General features: G+C 47.2%; 4 protein-coding genes across 4 annotated transcripts; all 4 read right to left on the bottom strand.

The window, feature by feature from the left end:
* Positions 1-246: 246 nt before the first annotated feature.
* LOC120711718 (14 kDa proline-rich protein DC2.15-like) lies at positions 247-929 on the bottom strand. The gene has a single exon (XM_039997351.1). The coding sequence runs from the start codon at positions 820-822 to the stop codon at positions 442-444; it is 381 nt and encodes a 126-aa protein (XP_039853285.1). The 5' UTR covers positions 823-929; the 3' UTR covers positions 247-441.
* A 6,539-nt stretch (positions 930-7,468) lies between these two features.
* Positions 7,469-8,172, bottom strand: LOC120711708 (14 kDa proline-rich protein DC2.15-like). The gene has a single exon (XM_039997332.1). It carries the CDS (start codon positions 8,059-8,061, stop codon positions 7,669-7,671), a length of 393 nt encoding a protein of 130 aa, XP_039853266.1. The 5' UTR covers positions 8,062-8,172; the 3' UTR covers positions 7,469-7,668.
* A 4,926-nt stretch (positions 8,173-13,098) lies between these two features.
* On the bottom strand, positions 13,099-16,290 carry LOC120711702 (vesicle-associated protein 1-3-like). Its single transcript, XM_039997321.1, has 8 exons — positions 15,636-16,290; positions 15,457-15,527; positions 15,271-15,352; positions 15,069-15,184; positions 14,808-14,966; positions 14,662-14,709; positions 13,977-14,054; positions 13,099-13,418 (listed from the first exon to the last, which is right to left on the bottom strand). Exons 1-8 carry the CDS (start codon positions 15,682-15,684, stop codon positions 13,305-13,307), a joined length of 717 nt encoding a protein of 238 aa, XP_039853255.1. The 5' UTR covers positions 15,685-16,290; the 3' UTR covers positions 13,099-13,304.
* A 1,053-nt stretch (positions 16,291-17,343) lies between these two features.
* On the bottom strand, positions 17,344-18,169 carry LOC120711696 (probable lipid phosphate phosphatase beta). The gene has a single exon (XM_039997314.1). The coding sequence runs from the start codon at positions 18,066-18,068 to the stop codon at positions 17,460-17,462; it is 609 nt and encodes a 202-aa protein (XP_039853248.1). The 5' UTR covers positions 18,069-18,169; the 3' UTR covers positions 17,344-17,459.
* Between the last annotated feature and the right edge of the window lie 29 nt (positions 18,170-18,198).

The following is an 18,198-nucleotide window of genomic DNA, read 5'->3' as shown; positions in this document are numbered from 1 at the left end:
TCTATAGCTATCGGGACAAAAGGTGTTGACACATTTATCCCGGCTACGGTATCCCGGTTGTAAAACCGGGATAAAAAGCAGTTGGTAACCGGGACTAATGTCGTGTTCTGTAGTAGTGATTATGAACAAAGGTCAGCACCACATTTAGAAGTGATTTGGTTCAAAATATAGCAGTACATGGTCATATGCTCTAGTCATATGCTCGATCTCCTGTACAGCAAGAATCAGACCAAATAACACCACGAATTTTAGCTGCAAACGAAACTTTATTGAAACACCAGCACACAAAGTGAGTAGTCCTTTATTACAACAAATACATAGGAAGGAAAAAATACAGAATAGATATGAGGTAAGATAATCCAAATCAAATAATAGCAACAAATGGAAAGCAATGCAACCGTCTCATAGATTCGTATATATATGTCGAGACGCGATTGATGATCAACACTGGAAGCCGCTGGGCACGTTCTTGCCGCAGTAGTTAAGGATGAGGCTGAGGTTGACGGGGAGGTTGAGCTTGATGCCGAGCACGTTGGCCTTGACGGCGGTGCAGAGGCAGACTGCGGCCTCGAGGTCGACGAGGCCCTTGAGGAGGGAGCAGCACGGCAGCGCGGGCGGCGCGCCCACCTGGGCCTGGACCAGGCCCAGCACGTCGGCGCACACGCCCAGCTTCAGCGCGTTGATGGGGCATTGGCCGATCGACCCCGGCGTGGTGGGTGTCGGGGTGGAAGGGGTCGAGCAGTCGGGCGAGTAGCTCGCGCTAGCCACGCCCAGCACCACCAGGTAAACTGCCAGGAACTGCACAAACGCCTTGGACGCCATTGCTAGCTAGCTCCTCGATCGATCACAAGCCAACAAGCTAACTCGCGATCGCTCTAGCTGAGGTGGTCAGAACTCTTGATCAGCGAGTGATTAGCTTGCTTGTGATGCTTGATCATGCTGTTAGCAGGGGTACTTATAGTGGAGCCGATCATTCGCGCTCATGTGAACGCGGTTAGGAAGGTCCCATCTGGATTGGTTGGCCACCTCGTGTAACTAGTGTTTTCCCAGATAATGGAGCACCAAATATTTATTTATGTACAGCTCCAGCGAGCCAGCTGCGCAAACGGCCTAGATCATTGCATGGGCTGGGGAACGCTAACTCTTTGTTTTCGTATGATGCTGGTTAGTTATTTTAGGCTGGGATCTTGGCGTATCGGACGGTGGGTGGCATGCGCCGGTGGTGCGGGAGGACACTAGAGGTCAAGCAAATGGTGGTTAATAATGGACTAGGAGTGCTGACTTTCGAGAAGCCAAGTTGGTTGCATAAACTACAGCAATATAAAACCACACACGTTCAGCGCATTGCAAGAAAATTAATTGTTACATGTTTGGAGTTCCATTTTTGCAGCGTCTATGTTAGGGATGGCAAAACTGCGAAGCGCAACATTTGGAATCTCAAATATTCAATTTTATCTCCATTTGTATACCTTGATTTGCATCTCTCCATCCAATGAGAAGCCAATCAAGAACGTGATTTCCAGCTCTTCAAGTTCCTTCAGGTCTCCTGCTCGGCTTAAACTCCAAGGTTGCATTTGGTTCAGGAGCAGCGTGGGACGGAGCTGTCCCATCCTGTGTTTGCTTCGCGAGCGCGGGAACGGAGTGATTCCTGAGGAATGAGCAGTACTCACTCCTGGCTGTGATGAGTGAATTGTCAACCGTGCGGTGTGATCGTGTGCTTGATCTTTGGTTGCAGGTACACGGGCGTCGAGTGTCGACGGAGAGCTGCCGTGGAAGTGTTGTGGCCGATGGACCGTGCGGTGGATGGCGGTGAAGGGCAGCCGGGACCGGAGCTCGAGCCGGGCGGCAGCTGTGGCGTCCACTCCTGGATCAAGGGCGCAAGCACCGGTGGATGGCGGGTTTCTTGGTTTGCGCCACAAAACCAAGTTGTGGACGGCGGTTGAATACGCCAAGTCGTGTAGGCACGGGCGTCGGTCTCGGGACTGGCGGAGGAACGGGCGTCGACGGCGTCTAGGGCCTCGCTACGGGCGAGGAGGTGACGGACGTCGAGCGGCGTCTAGGGCCATCAGAAGGCCGAAGCAGGAACGGCGTCCAGGGCCACGGCGTGGAGGCGGGAATCTTCCCGCGCGTGGAGTTTTGGCGGTTTTCTCAAAACCGGCCACCTACCCGGGTTTCGCGGACCCTCCAAAACCGTGGACCGGATCTTCATCCCCACGGCGGCATCACGGAGAAGATTTCGACTCGAAGAAAGAACATCTGCCGTCGGATGAGTCCTTGTATCTCTTTCCAGTTTTGCCCCTACGGGCGTTTTTAGTCTCTAGTTTAAGCCTGAGGGTATTTTGGACCCCTGCGTGGGCACTACAAATACCCCATCACCCTCTCTCTCTCGGCGCGCCTGGCCAAGCAGAAGCAGCCGCCCCCTTCTCCTGGCGCCACCCTCTTCTCTCCCTGTCTCTTTGTTCCTTCTCTCCTCTCTAGGATTTGAGCCATGGATCTTGAGACTTTGTACTGAATTTGTTTGGGAAAGGAGGCCCTTCCCTCCTTCTGCCCTCGGTGCTTTCGATTTCGATTCGAGTTCCTACGTCTTGTGCTTTCTTTGAATAGAATTTCGATTTCGTTTGTCGATTCTTGTGCACGAGATGAGAGGTTGTTTCTTGATGATCACATGACTCTTTGAAGTGATTCTAATCCATCTAGCCTAGTGCTAAAACCCCAGGAATCACGAGTCTTCTCGAATCGAAGTTTTTTGTTCTTGAGAAAACCCCGTTCTTGCTCGAGAATTCCTCGATTCCTCCCAAACCATGGAGTGATTCGTCAATTCCTTTCGTGGACATGTTCACAAGTCCTTTGTGATCATGCCTACAAAATTTGGTGAGGTTTGGACTTGATTTGGCCCTTCGATCATCGTGTTATTCAAGAACCGCGGGCTGATAAATTCATTTCTGGGTTCGGGCTGAAAAATTGTAAGCACCGGTTAAACCGGTGACTGAGCGACGGTTTAACCGGTGATCAGGGTTTTGCTCAGATTTGCGTTTTAGGGTTTCAGGCGTATTGCACCGGTGTTGTTTGTGAACGCTGTGTTACTTCATCGTCGGTTCATCCGGCGTTATCATTTTTGCGTTCTCCGGTGCATTGAGCGTTGAGCTTTTCTTCATCGGATCAACCGGTGCTCTTTGAGTTTGTTTTCGTGCCGCTCTGGACAACTGCACCGACGTCGTTTTCAATTTTGTCGGATCATCTGGTGTACTAACACCGGTTAAACCGACGCTGTTCAAATCTGAACGTCGGATCAACCGGTGATTGTCTTTCGCTGCTGCAGGCTCTGCGCGTCAGTTAAACCGACGAGGTGCCCTCTGTGCACGTCGATTTAACTGGTGTGTATACCGTGCGTATTTTCAGCTGCTACTTCTCACTGTTTGCTTCCGCGCTACTTCTCACTTGTTTCTAGAGCTGTTTCGTGTTGGTTTAGCTCTTCCATAGCTACTCCACACTTCACCTAGGATTCTAGGGTTGGGTGTGCACTTGATATCTTAAGCCGAGCTTCCGATTGCGATAAAATTTTATCAGCTCTCATTCACCCCCCCTCCCTCTGGTCGCTTTTTCGGTCTCTCAATTCCTCCAAGTGAATATTTGCTCTAGATTTGGGATGAACTCACTCGGCAAAAAAAAAAAAGACAGGACGAGTTCACTCCTGTTCCACACCGTTTCTTCGGGTCTCGTGCTCCCTTTGGCGCTGTGCTTTCTCCCGGCGATTCTCTGCTCTCCGCAACGACTGCCTGCCGGGAGCACGGCCTATTTGATTGGCAGAGGACCAATTTGAGCGGCGGCGCGATGAATCCGACAGCCGCGCGCCGCGCGACTAATTGGGCGACGGCGGCGGGCACGCGGAGGCCATGGAGGCGGCGTGCAGCGGGTGCGTAGTGCACAGAGGCCTCGCTAGCGACAGGCAATGGCGCATCGTGGCCAGCGCTAGCACGCGTTGGCAGCTGGCAGGTGAGGGTGCAAAAGGGAGATGGGACGAATGGACGCCGGATGGGACGAGTGGACGGCGAGGAGAACAAATTGTTCGAGCGTCGACCGCAACACATTGGACTGGTGGGAGGAAGTGGCAGCGATGCTGCTGTGAAAGATGGTCATCAACGTCAAGTGTATTTATTGAATATCCATTAATTTTTTCAAAAAATTTATGTATATATAAACATATACATGTATGTTTATTGAAAAAAAAAATTAGAAAATGACATCCAGCCCACCTCCCTTCTCGAAATGATCCAAACAGCCCAAAAATAGCCCACTAACCGGCCCAGACCTCTCCCCCTTTTTAATATTCCCACTCTGGTATGTTGATCATTTAGTACGTCTATTATCTATATGTTGAAAATTTCAAATTATGAATAATTTTTGTTACCGTACTCAATTATGTGCTACTAATATGTATTTTGGGCTGTCAATTTTTTTGTGCTATTCGAAGTTTTGAATACCCACCTCCCAAATCCTGAGTCTACCCTGGTCGACATAGTGAACCACTACAAGGACCTCAGGAACGATGTCGAATACATTGATCCCACACTATAGAGGCTTTCCGCCCTCGTCTGGGTTAACCCTAGAGGACTGGGACAGCGGTGACGGCGTGTTCATGCACGACTACTGCCTCAAGCGTGTGCGCAGCTTGGACCAGGAGCGGAAGAAGGGCGTCAGCATGCCGAGCCGGCGCCGACAGCGGGCAGCGCCGTGGTGGGCATGGAGCTTGCGGTGGTGGCAAGCGGGTGTGCTCAGGGAACATGGAGGAGAGCTGGAGAGGGGAGAAAGAAGGCCCGTGCATGACATGTGACCCCTACAAGACATGTGATCCCTACAAAACGGGGACTGACAGAAAAAAAAAAATAGAGCCGTCTTATCCTTCCAACCAAATAAAAAATAGAGCCATCCCATCTCTCCAACCGAACATAAAGGTAGAGTCGTTCCATTTCTCTAATATGGAATGCAACAGTTTCATCACACTTCGCTCTTCAACCAAACTCTACCCATGAGCAGCAACACCAAGCAGGTTCCGGATTAATAGATTCATGATATAGCATCGTATGGGCTAATCACGAATTAATAGACTTATTAGATTTATCTCACAAATTAGCCTAGGGTCGTGAAATTAATTTTGTCATTTGTCTATACTTAATACTTCTAATTAACAACTAAAACTTCAGATATGACAGGGCTAAAATTTAGCACTGTCGGATCTAAATATGGTCTTAGCTCCACCTCAAGTTGACCTAACGCCCTAGCTCATTATCGCCGTCAACCACCTCCGGGCTCCAGTAGAACTCACGTTCCCTCACACGGTGTGATATTTTTCTCTTTAGTTGAGTGACTGATCTAGTCTCATTCCGTACGCCTGTGGCATAACCTCGATTCGATTCGTATGGTGGTAGAAGGAGTTGCCGATGGAAGATTTGCTCACTAAAAGTGCATCTAGGCCCCTAATGGATTTTGGTGAGTTGAATGACAACATGATTAAAAAGCTAAGATGTTTGCTATAGAATTGATGAGCAGAAATTTATTCGTAATTTAATTTGTGACTTGGCTCATGGTACATGCAATCAAATAAAGCGGCTATTTCAATGAACGTCAAGCAAAGGGTAAAGAAAAATAGAAACAAGTGTTCGTGCATGACAATAATGGTTTTTGTCTATGGCTTGGCACATATGAGAAGTGATTTGTTAAAAGTATGATTGCAAATCAAGACAAGCATATGTATGATATAATTGGTCTTGTTGAAAGCTTGAGATATGAAAAAATACTTATAAATCAAGACCAAGCAATCAAAGAGAAGTTTCAAATAGAGTTCATTGTTGATGTGCAAAGCTTAACTCAATGTGGCGAAGGTAAGTGATGAAGAAATCAACCGAGATGACTAGAGCGAGGGATTAATCAAGCTTTGGTGAAGCGACGGCTTACCATGTGCAATTTGCTAAGGTGAAGTGGCTAGTATCTGTGGGGTTTCCGAAGTACCATACGTAAGCCTCACCCAAGGAAGCAATTCAATGCATAAAACATATTTGAATAATTCAAATAGAGTATAGAGTGACGTATGGATATTCAAGGACATATTCTCTTAAGTAGTGGAATTTCTAAGTCACTAGCTCAAGTATATATGGATTTGCTCAAGAAGAAATGCAATGTTGAAGTCCTAAGTTTGACAAAGTCAAAGTACGACAAGAATGACATGTTTCTAAGCTCAAGTGGTTGAATTGTAATTTATATTTGATCTTGAGTATATGTATGCCTATCTATCAAGTGGGTGCAACATTGGTTGATTGACAACACTCAAAGTGCTCATAGGTTACCCAGTGAGAATCCTTGAGAGAAAATCTCTGTCACTGGCTATGAGAAACTTGGTTGACTAAGTCTTCGTTTGGACCAAGTAAGCTTGGTTTGGGTCCTTTCTATCTTAGACTGGTCTCACCGGTGCAAAAGAGCATGTAGTCTAGTGGTTACAAGAGTCTCGATAGCACCTGAGGTCCTGGGTTCGACTCTCCGTGGGAGCGAATATTCTGGGATTTAACGGCTTTATGCATTCAGCGGGAGGCGACGTTCCCGTCGACAGCGAGGCGCCTGTGGTGACTTCGTCAATCTCGAGGATTTGCCGGCTCAGTCTTCGAAGATGCTCATAGGGGTAGGTTTTGCGTACGTGTGTTCATAGGGGTGTGAGTGTGCGTGCGTTGTGAGTGTCTGAGTTGTACTGTGTAATCTCAAAAAAAAGACTGGTCTCACCGGTCTGGGCACTAACGGCTAGTTTCTTGAACAAATCGGTTTGACCGGTTTGCTCTAACAATTCCAACTACTAGTTTTTAGAAGTTGGGTATTTATACCCATTGGCCCTCTCTTTTGTGAGTTGTTGGTTCCCTGACATATTTGAGCTTTCTAAAGCCATTGTCTTGACTTGCAAGCTCTCCACAATACTATTTGTGAGTTGTGCTAAATAGATTGTAAATCTTTTAGTTGGGTTGAGAGATTGAGTGTGGGTGAGCGCTGTGCAAGCTCTTTGAGAGATGCAGTGAGCAATCTCGTAACTTGAGCACTCTTGGTGACGTCAAAGCAACTTGTGAAGTATTTGTTACTCTTGGAGGTTTGCCTCCTAAACGGGCTGAGAGGCGCCGGCTATCTCCCAGCGTGTGGTGAGCAACGGCAAATTTGTACCAGCTGCGATCTTGCCCCTTTGGGAAGGATTAACATAGTGAAGTGAGAAAGTGGTTGGAAGAAGATCCAACTTGGTGGAAGTGACATGGAATAGACTCACAATCCTAAAGAATTCCTCAACGGAGAGTCGGTGACTAGGATTCACGGTGGTGATCCTGAACTTCGGTAAAATAAATCGTGTCTACTAACAGTGATTTGGTTGAAAACATGGCAATACGTAGTCATATGCTCGCTGTCCTGTACAGAAAGAACCAGACCAAATAAAAGCATTGAATTTTAGCTGCAAACAATACTTTATTGAAACACTGGCACACAAAGTGATTACCGGTCCTTTATTACAACAAATACATAGGAAGGAAAAATACGGAATAGATATGAGGTAGAGATAACGAAATCAAATAATAGCAACAAATGGAAAGCAATGCAAGGCCCCTCTCATAGATTCGTATATATACGTCGAGACGCGATTGATGATCAGCACTGGAAGCCGCTGGGCACGTTCTTGCCGCAGTAGTTAAGGATGAGGCTGAGGTTGATGGGGAGGTTGAGCTTGATGCCCAGCACGTTGGCCTTGACGGCGGTGCAGAGGCAGACTGCGGCCTCGAGGTCGACGAGGCCCTTGAGGAGGGAGCAGCACGGCAGCGCTGGCGGCGCGCCCACCTGGGCCTGGACTAGGCCCAGCACGTCGGCGCACACGCCCAGCTTCAACGCGTTGATGGGGCACTGGCCGATCGACCCTGGCGTGGTGGGCGTCGTGGTGGATGTCGGGGTGGAAGGGGTCGAGCAGTCGGGCGAGTAGCACGCGCTGGCCACGCCCAGCACCACCAGATTAACGGCCAGGAACAGCACGAACGCCTTGGACGCCATTGCTACTTTGCTAGCTAGCTCCTCGATCACAAGCCAACAAGCTAACTCGCGATCGCTCTAGCTGAGGTGGTTATTAGAGCTCTTGATCAGCAAGTGATTAGCTAGCCTGCTTGTGATGGCTTGATCACGCTGTTAGCTGGGGTATTTATAGTCTAGCGCCCCATCATTAGGGTTCATATGAGCATTGCGACGATGGAATATTTAAGCCACCTCGTGTAAGTAGTGTTTAGCACAAGACCTCGTGGTAACTAGTGTTTTCCCAAATGGTGTATCAATTTTTTTTTATGTACATCTCCGGCGAGCCAGCTGCGCAAACAGCTAGCTATTTTAGCCCCGGATCTTGGCGTATCCGACGGCGCGTGGCGTGCGTGGTGGTGCGGGAGGATAAGATAACTCCACCGTACCCTCTAAATAAGTCACCATCTTAAAATTAGAGGACGGAATAAATATTATACTCCAACAGACCCTCTAGTGATGTTCTAATTTCGAAATGTCCTCCAAAATCTCTACCTCCACCCTCTATTTCTGGAGCCTCTAAAGAGCTCCCTAGCCACTGACAATTGGTTCTCACCTTTTAGTTTAAAAGAAGAGGGTTGAGGCTAAAAAAACTTACCCTAAAAAATAGAGCGAGCTTTTGTGCAAGAACACTGCTACAAAAAGTGCTATTAGTACCGGTTGTAGAGAGCCCTTAGTATCGGCTATCGTGACCGGTATAGGTTGTAGTAACGATCGTGGCAACCGGTACTAAATGCACCATCAAAAAAAAAATGCACGCGGTCATAAGGATTCAAACCCACAACCTCCAGCATCGCAAGTAGCTTTCTTGCTATCCCACCTATGCATTACGTGTGACTAGATGCGAGATGTTTTTCTTTGAAGTAACCCGTGAAGCCTATTTAGTACCGGGCCAAGACGTCGACCGATATTAGATGTCACTCTTTAGTACCGGCCGATGTCACTAACCGGTACTAAATGGCCACGCTATTTCAGTACGGGTCGAAACACTAACTGGTACTAAAATATGACATATGACATTTAGTACATTTAGTACCCGCCTTCGATGACCAAAAATTTCTACCCGATACTAATTTTGCACATTAGTACTAGATGAAAACGTGTCCGATACTAACATGTTGGACGAATGCTCATTTTTCTTGTAATAGAAGTAGAAGATCTGATTTAAAGGCTATTGCTGGAGATGCTCAGGTCAAGCAAATGGTGATTAAGAATGGACTAGGAGCGTTGAGCTGTTGACCTTCGAGTAACCAAGTGGATGTGGATGATTATTGGTTGCATAAACTACGGTAATATATAACCACGATTCCAAGTAGAGTCCATCCGGATGCTATCGGTTTGTATACTTTGATTTGCGTGTCTCCATCTATGAGAAAGTCGCGTGTCACCATCCATGAGAAAACCACTCAGGCTGTGTTTAGTTTCGCGAAAAGTTTCCAAAATTTTTCACTGGCGCACATCATATCGAATCTTACGATACATGTATGGAGTATTAAATATAATTAAAAATATAACTAATTGCACAGTTTGGTTGTAAATGACAAGATGAATCTTTTGAGACTAATTACTCTATGGTTGAATAATAGTTGTCAAATAAAACCGAAACGTACTACAACAACTTTTTCGTGAACTAAACACACCCTCAGCAAGGACGGGATTTACAGATCTTCAAGTTCCTCGGGTCTCCTGCTCGGCGTTAACTCCGAGAGCAGCAGCACCAAGCATGTTCCGTGGTGGCCTTAGCAGCATCTTCAAGTTGGCTCCAGCTCAAGTTGACCTTACAGGGCGCCAGCTCAATATCGCCGTCAACCATCTCCGGGCTCCAGCAGGTTTCACATGATCGTTGGTTGAAGAGATGCGAATCGAGTGCTTGGTTTGGCTTATGTTGGTTGGAGTTAGAGGAGGCCGTCCAGATGGCCTTGACTGGCGCGGCAACGGGAGTTACGCTGGCGACGGTGGCTACCATTCGCGTCCTTGCGGCCGGCAACTCCGCCATCTCAAGCAACGGGTCGCGGCTCGCCTCCAGCCGCCGTCTATAGATCCGGCCACGACCGTGCGGAGGATGGCGAGTTGGATCAGGTACCTCTCTAAGAAGCAGAAACAAAGGGCTCCGTCGTTCTTCTCCATCTAGGATGCTACGCGTGAGGACGGCAAGCTGCCCAAGGTGGAGTTTAGGCATGTATGGAGAGAGCAGAATAGGCTAGCTGACGAGCTCGCCCAGTTCGCGAAGAGGCTTAATCATAGTGCAGTCTGGCGTGACCGTTATTCTGTAAGCATCGAGCGTCTAGTTGCTCAAGATGTAATTCCTCAACTTGATTAATAAAGCTCTGTGTTTAGTCGCAAAAAAAGGAGCCTGAAAGCTTTCTCATATGAAAGATACTTTGTTGCTCAAATTCCGAACTCAGTTTATATGAAACACTGATTATAAACAACAGTTTGTCTGCCTACTACTCAAAATGCCTATTGTGTGAAGAATCAAATTCGAAGCTAGGTTAAAGTACTGAAAATATTGATCAGGCATGGCAAAACAATGCGAATGAAACTTCTCAAATTACTTGGCTTTTAAATACAAAGGATAACACCAAAGTGAGCGTATATATTGCTAAATTGGGGTTGCACCATTAATCACAAATTGCAGAGATGTCCATGAATTCAAGGAACGACGCAAACTTAACTCGTACCTTCGAGCAAGATGGCAGCCACGTCATTGTATAGAGGGAGGGGAGGACGTTTTGCACTCCCGGGCCCACCTAGTATTCAAGTGTATTCACTTAATACCAATTATTTTTTAAGAAAAATCAAATATATACAATCATATACATGTATATATATTGAAAAAATAAGAAAACAACACTCAAGCCCCATTTCTTCTTCAAAAGTGCCAAACTGCCCGGAAACCGCCCACTAACGGGCCTGAATCTTGGTCCTCACAGCCCACAGCCCACTAGAACCTCTCCTCCCTAGCTTCCTCACCCTCACACGCCAGGCAGGGTAGCGTTGTGCTCGTGCTCGAGCAAACCGGGAAACTTTACCCCATTATTAGCGGCGGCGCGGGCGGCGGCAGGCAGAGTCGCAGGCGGCGGCAGGCGGCAGCGACCAGGCGGTGGCAGGCGGCGCGGCGGCCCGCGGCATCACAACCGCACAGGCGCAGGCGTCTAGCAAACTTTATATAGAGAAGTTGTTAAACTTGTTGGGTTCTATCCTCATGATTTTGATTTGGAAAAAAAAATAAACCAACTTCGTTTTCAACTACGTTACTATATTATGTGTGAGGAATGATGACAACTTTAAAATTTTGAGAAGTCTACCAAAGTTGTCTATGATGTTAGTTAAAAGAGATATAGTTTCTTCTCAGTATGACATTGTGTACAAACTTCTCAAATTGGTTCTAGTTCTTCCTGTTGCAACTGCAAGTATTGAGAGGATCTTTTCTGCGATGAATACTATAAAAAAACAAGCAAAGAAGCAAAATGAGGCAAAAGTTTTTGAATAATTATTTGATCACATTCATTGAAAGAGAATTCTTTTTCAAGAGAAGGATGGGGACATCATCAAGTATTTTCAAGCCATGAAGGACCATAAAATTATCTTGTAATTTGTAAGCATCCTTATCAATGTCATTTGTTATTTTAAAATTTTATCAACTATTTATTTCAGATATTTCTATTTTAATATGCTTATCATTTAGTACATCTATTATCTATATATGTTGAACAATTTCAAATTACGATGCGCTACTAATGTGTACTTTGAGCTATCAAATTTTTTTCGCACTATTGAAATTTCAAATACCAAGCTCCAAAGGGCCCGTGAAGAGTCGCCCATGCCACGCGTGGGGGATGCGGTAGTCACGCGTGGGCCAACGGGAGAGGGGGACATCGTTAGTCGTGGGTTGTCCATGTAATCTGTTTTTTTTAAGGGATGTCCATGTAATCTGATGGGCTGACGATGAAGGCAGCTCGATCTACAATACGGCCCACAAGCGCAGGTGTGTGTTTTTCCATCATTTATCTTTCTATTTTTCTTTATTCCCAACTTTTTTTTGCCCTTTTTCCAGTTTTTTATTTTTCCTTTCATAACCATCCACTTAATGAATCCATTATTTAGATTTTCTCAAACCTAATTTAACAGGTGTGAAAAGCTATTCAATTTATCCAACGGTTCTCATATTGTTTTACAATTTGTAAGGCATTGGGTTCGTCGCGACCTCGGACTCTCCAACCGACTACGACCCGTCCGGTCCATTTAGAGCCCCATACGCGCCATCAACTCGGGCTTTTCGGGCCAATCCGGCCGAGTCAGCCCATACAGCGCCCCTGCTCACGCCACGCCACGCCACCGCCCCTGCTTCGCCGGACCTGTGCCGATGGGCCAAGGAGTACGTCTCCGACTAGACGGCGAAGCAGTGTCTTGCCGGACAAGGAGAAGCTGCTCGCTCATTTCACCGCGAGGAAGGACTTGTCCGTGTCCTAGGTGAATTCAATGGCGCCCAAGTATAATCTGTCGATGCATGTTGAATTTGCTTTCGTGGATGCTGTGTGGCATTGCATAATTTTACCTGTGACAGCAATTTCCAAGAGAGGGAGTTAGATAGATGTAATGCGGATCGGATGTTAAATTTCTATGGACCTACTTAGTTATATTAATCATGTATATTTTTAAATTTCTATGGAGCTACATGTGTGGATCAGATGTTAATGGTGTATGCGAAATTGACGAAAATTATTTTTTCTTTTCTAAAATTGCTATTTATATGTTAATCATTGAATAACATAGTATTTTATAACCATTTTACAGACAGGGCAGTACAAACTTTTCATATAGCTCACAGCAACGTGTCCACAGACTTTTAATAAAACTCACTACTAGAGCATTTTAGTAGAACACGCTGAATCGCTGATGTTTGCTCCATCTATGTACTGATCTCAATGCACTTCGTGATCAAAGTCAAGCAAACATTGAAGCTCTTGTTGTAGTAAGATTTTTTTTTGATTGAACCTGTAGCAAAAAAATGCTTCCGGAACTTTGAACACAGCCTCTACCATTACGAGCACACATATATATTTCAAAACTGAAGGTCTGTTATAATATGGACACTTGGAAGTCCCAAATAACCTATCTGTATTGTGGACTAACTAATACAAATTCTGTACGAAAAGGAGCAGAGTGCAAAGGTGCCAAAAAGATAGAAGAACCGTGCAGAAAAAATGATGTGCTGCCGTGTGTCGCTATGCTCTGCTTCCCAACATCAGGTATCCAAGAAGGAAAGATAACGAGAAGATCAGCAGCACAAACGTGGCCGAGAAGCCCCCAGGAGACGGCTTTGTTTTCCGAAGAAGTTCCTGAAAAACAGAGCAACTTTGACCAGTTAGTGATCACACACCAAAGCTGCAACAGCAAACAGAATTGGAAAGGGACTTCTGGTTATAGAAAGGTATGCTGCAAATCAGTTCAAAACAAGAGGCCATCAAATCGTGTTCTCATTTTGTGTTACTATCTTCTGAAGAAGTATCATATCACTACCCTAACCTTCAAGGCATCTTGGCGGCTGCTGTACTTAGCGATTTGTTTATTGTACCATAATTTAACCAGCTTCGCACTATCACTATGTACATCTCAACATATGTATATATACTCAAAGAATTATGTTCTCTTAAACGATTAATAGAACTGTAAGGAGCCCAAACAATAATACCTTTTTTTTTAAACGCAAACAATAATACCTAAACTAAATATCATAATAGGAGCTGATTAAACTAGCACGTAACAAATAAAAGGGTAACTTAGTTGTGCAGAAGTAATAATGTAAATACGAAACAAATAAAGTAACTAGTTTCCTCGAAATTACAATTCTTAAAAGTAAAAAAACGAGAAACTCATCATCAGATGAAAAGTCATACCAGCTCTTTCTGAATCTTCTTGTTTTCTTCTGCATATCTACTTTCCTGGTCTCCTGACTTGGATACCATAGAGATGTCCTAGAGAGCCACAAAACATCAAAAAAGATGTCAGGCAAAATTTTAGGATAGAACAAAGATTCTGAAATTACAATCGCAACATCTTGAACTAATTGTGATGATAATCACAGTGGAAGTAATGCGAGTCTACGGTGAATAGGAATCAAGTTTCTCAATTTTCAAATGTCATTCTGACACACTACAATGGTACAGACTACAGAGCAATAAATCTTGAAACCATACGATTCTGCTAAACTAGAGTTTCCTTAGTTACCACACGAGCAGGAAGTTTGCTTATGGTAAGAACTTTTCCCGCACAAATCTTATGATATTATTTTGTTGATGAAAATGAAACTATTCAGTTAAGCAGTAGCATCACAGACAGAAAGATTTAACAAGGATAGAGTGTGGTATTTTCATGAGAGTACAGTACTGAAGTTAGATCAAATATTTTAAGATGATGCTACAGAACAACTGATCAGCTTGAGTTAAGTGTTTATGGACATAGTATATGCATGTATTATCAATCTGAGATAAGACGGGAAGGTGGAATTAAGATAAAAAGTCAGTGCAATTTAGGTGGAATTAAGAAGAAGAGTCAGTGCAATTTAGGTGGAACTAGAGTCACCTTGTTATGTGAAGTTTGTGATCTAGATGCATGTCCCTGCCCTGATTTCTGAAAAGCAATTGAAACACCAATCATCATTAGTACCTCACTAGGAACGAACATGGTGTCATATGATTAAAGCAGCGAGTAGTATGGTCACTACTTACAGAATTGGACGTGGATGGTGTTTCCACTTCATGGTCCACGTCTGAATCAAGGGAATCCTCTTCCTCTGCTTCCTCAGGCACAGGCGATGGAGGATTGGCAGGGACGTAGATCACCCTCAACTTAAACTCCTCGACCAACTTACCTGGTGCTTTACTGAACTACAGGACGCACAGTGAATGTTACGCGATACTCTCGACTGTAAAACCAAACATCGTACAGTGCCATTCAGCTCCGTAAATGCGAGTTCTGCAAGAATTTACCATGTCAGGGACAATGTCCTTCGGCGCCGTCCCCTCCTCCACAGCGATACTCTGAACGAGGAACTTGTCCTTGCAGTGGTAGTCCGGGGGAATCTCCTTGGGCGCTTGCATCGTAACTACACCAATTTCACCGTAGCGGATGAGAACGATCGATCAACCAAACGAGACACAGATACAGAGCATACGGGCGAAGCGGACGCACTTGAGATGCCGAACGATCCCCTGGGCGGCACGACACCGGAGGCAGGCCGCACGGCGTACTTCCTAGGGTTCGTCGTCTTCACCTGTAGATTCGACGGGACGAAGGAACAATATCAATCTCTGCGAGGCTGACCCCGAAGCACAAGATGTGCATCTTTCGCCAAAACAAACTCGCCAAATTCGTCACCTTGAAAGCCACGCACTGATCGGTCTTGTTGACGAGCTCCAGGCATGCTGAGTTCTGCTTCTTGAGCTCGACTGTCCATGGCACCGGAACAGCAGCAAACGATCCGATCAGCCTGGTAATAATCCGAAAGAACGCAACAGGGAACACCGAGAACTAACAGGGTAAGTATAAGCGCTTACATGGCATCTTCAGGTCGGAAGGGCAGACTCGAAGCAGCGTGTTACTCATGGCGGCGATCGAGGAACAACGATCAGAAGTGGAAATTCAACGCCCTCCTCTCCTCTCCTCTCGCGAACCGAGAATCTGGAAGATCCAAGAACCTGAAGACTGAAATATCCAAGACGGGGGCCCCCGGCCGCGTGTTTCCTGCCCCCGGAAGCAAAGTATCGGGACACGAGAGAGACAAAGCCAGGCTATTGACGAGTACGGCTGGCAGGGCTTGGATCCTTTTGATAGGGGAAGAAGAACCGAATCGTCGAATCGTAGGGCGACGGGAGACGACGGGGCTCGGGCTCCGGAGGAGAGGTGGAGTCTGGGTCGGCATAAACTAAGCAAAGGTTTAGTAGGCCGAGTAATGATTGGCAGCGGCGGTGGCGTCGTGCTAATCCGGGTCTCCCCCGACGGCAATCTGTTCGCGCGTTGGCTGGCAGGGGTGGTTGGGTTCGGGCAACGGCCGCTGGAAGGAACTGCGAGGCGACGCCGGCTGCCAGTTGGGGTTGGGGTCGTTGCGCCGCCCACCCACGCTGGCGGGGAAAAAGGGTCGGCGGCGGAGCCGTGTACCCTTACCTTTACCGTTCTCTGGGTGCGGCGGCCGTCGACGAAAACGGGAGACTCGATCGAAGTTTTGATCCGCAAACCTTTTTTTTTGCCGTAAACTGCATCAAGTTTTGATGTTGGACGGGGATCTCTCGTCGTTTGTGGACGTGACGACGAATGGCCTCTGGAGTCTCTGCGCCCGCCGTAGCCTGTCGCTTTGGCAGTCGTCATCTGTCCACCTCATTTGAGACCTGGTCGCCAAAGAATTCAGAGGTGTGCCGACTGTGCCCGCAGGCCGCAGATTATCCTCTGCTCGTGAGCTGCTGGATAAGCAGTCTTGAGGATAATGATTCAGGCGCCGGAAACGAGCTCCTTCAGTTTTCGCCGTTCCATCGCCAACAACATGCCACGATCCAACACTAGCAGGACTGAAGATATTGGCAGATTGACTGTTGCCGCATTGTTGGAGGTCTTGCAGCCAATTACTCCGTTTCTCCCCATCCAGCTCCCTTGCCAGCGATGCAGTTCAACTCCCGTGCCTACTCTGATACCCCATTCGAAATGAAAATCCTTGATGTAGACAGGGTGATTTGGTTGGCGTCTTCAAGACGCAGCAAGCGCCTGGAAGCGGACACTGAAAAATTATCCCAGTTTTGTGCTGATTACACGGTGATCTACTGTAAAGTCAACAGTTCACGGCTGTCCGCACCTGGGAGCAATGCTCACGATGGTAAAATCGAATTGATATCAAGTATCTGGAAGCAATCATTTTTCTTGGTGTATCTAAATGCAATTGTGCATTGCATCTAAGACATGGCACCTAACCAGTACACATCTAGCAAGTATCCAATGCAGAGTATGTTCACGAAAGACTAGAACAGCCTAGCCACGTTTGTAGCAAGTAGCCACAGCACCTGGAACTGGAAGTAGAAACAAATTTATCACGGCAATTGCTCATCGTAAGATTAGTAACATAGTTTTCGAAAAAAAAAGATTAATAACAGCCGGCTGTTAGTGTTAGTCCATGAGTAAAGAATATGCACATACTCTCCCAGGTAACTACTGTCATTTGCATCAACCCAAGGCCAAAACATTGTTCCTACTGGAAAAATATAGTAGGATATTCTCTCATGAAACAGCATGTCTGCTCAGCAAACTTGAATTGCTTACCAAATTGCAACTTCGCAACAACAACAATGCCATCACAGTGTAATTAATAATAGTACAAAAGGGCAAGGATTAGCAGTTTAGCACACCAGAAATGTGCTTTGGGCGCACATGAATCTCAAGAGCAAGCTGCTGAGCCAGGCCTCGAACACGCCGAGGAAAGCCCCCGCGACGACGTCGAGGACGTAGTGCCGGCCAAGGAGCACCCTGGACGCCGACGTCGCGGCGGCCCAGAGGAAGAGCGCCTCGCGGGGCTGGAAGCCGCCGGCGGCGAGGAAGGCCGCGACGAGGAAGGCGCGGGAGGAGTGGCCGCTGGGGAAAGACCAGTGGTCGGCGGCGACGGCGACGTACATGTCCTTGGCGTTGTACGCCGGGCGCGGGCGGCGGACGAGGACCTTGACGAGGCCGACGAGAGCGAGGTCGACGACGAGGCCCGCGACGAGGCCGGCCAGGAGCGGGGAGACCGCCCCGGACGCGTTGGCGGGGGAGGCCGAGAGGAGGAGCAGGGAGATGGGGACGGGGAGCCAGATGCGGCCGTCGCCGGCGACCTCGAGCGCCTTGAGGAGGAGGCGCGGCACCGGGAGGAAGAGCGCGTGGAGGCGGAGGGACACGGCCGCGTCCAACCCCGCGACGCCGCCCAGGAGGGCGGGCTTCACCGGCGCCGACGGCGAGGTGGTCGAGGGGGGCATGCGCGCCGGCAGGGGTGATTTGGGAAAGGTCAGTGGTGGGATCGGAGGAGGCCGGCAGCCGGCCAAGGGGCGTGCCACCGATCCGAATCTGATCTGGTTGCGATGCGTTTGGTAGATGGGCCTTTTTGCT

Source organism: Panicum virgatum, chromosome 1K (genome assembly GCF_016808335.1).
Source record: "Panicum virgatum strain AP13 chromosome 1K, P.virgatum_v5, whole genome shotgun sequence".
NCBI classification, from domain to species: Eukaryota; Viridiplantae; Streptophyta; class Magnoliopsida; order Poales; family Poaceae; genus Panicum; species Panicum virgatum.
The sequence above is the reverse complement of the archived record's forward strand: the minus strand, read 5'-3'. Positions and strand labels throughout refer to the sequence as shown.

Bases quoted from the DNA above. Each gene is read 5' to 3' on its own strand.
- LOC120711718 (XM_039997351.1), bottom strand. From the start codon at position 822: ATGGCGTCCAAGGCGTTTGTGCAGTTCCTGGCAGTTTACCTGGTGGTG.
- LOC120711708 (XM_039997332.1), bottom strand. From the start codon at position 8,061: ATGGCGTCCAAGGCGTTCGTGCTGTTCCTGGCCGTTAATCTGGTGGTG.
- LOC120711702 (XM_039997321.1), bottom strand. From the start codon at position 15,684: ATGAGTAACACGCTGCTTCGAGTCTGCCCTTCCGACCTGAAGATGCCA. The intron at 15,528-15,635 runs GTAAGCGCTTAT...TGCCATGGACAG, and splicing joins TTCCGACCTGAAGATGCCAT to TCGAGCTCAAGAAGCAGAAC. The intron at 15,185-15,270 runs GTGCGTCCGCTT...AAATTGGTGTAG, and splicing joins GGGATCGTTCGGCATCTCAA to TTACGATGCAAGCGCCCAAG.
- LOC120711696 (XM_039997314.1), bottom strand. From the start codon at position 18,068: ATGCCCCCCTCGACCACCTCGCCGTCGGCGCCGGTGAAGCCCGCCCTC.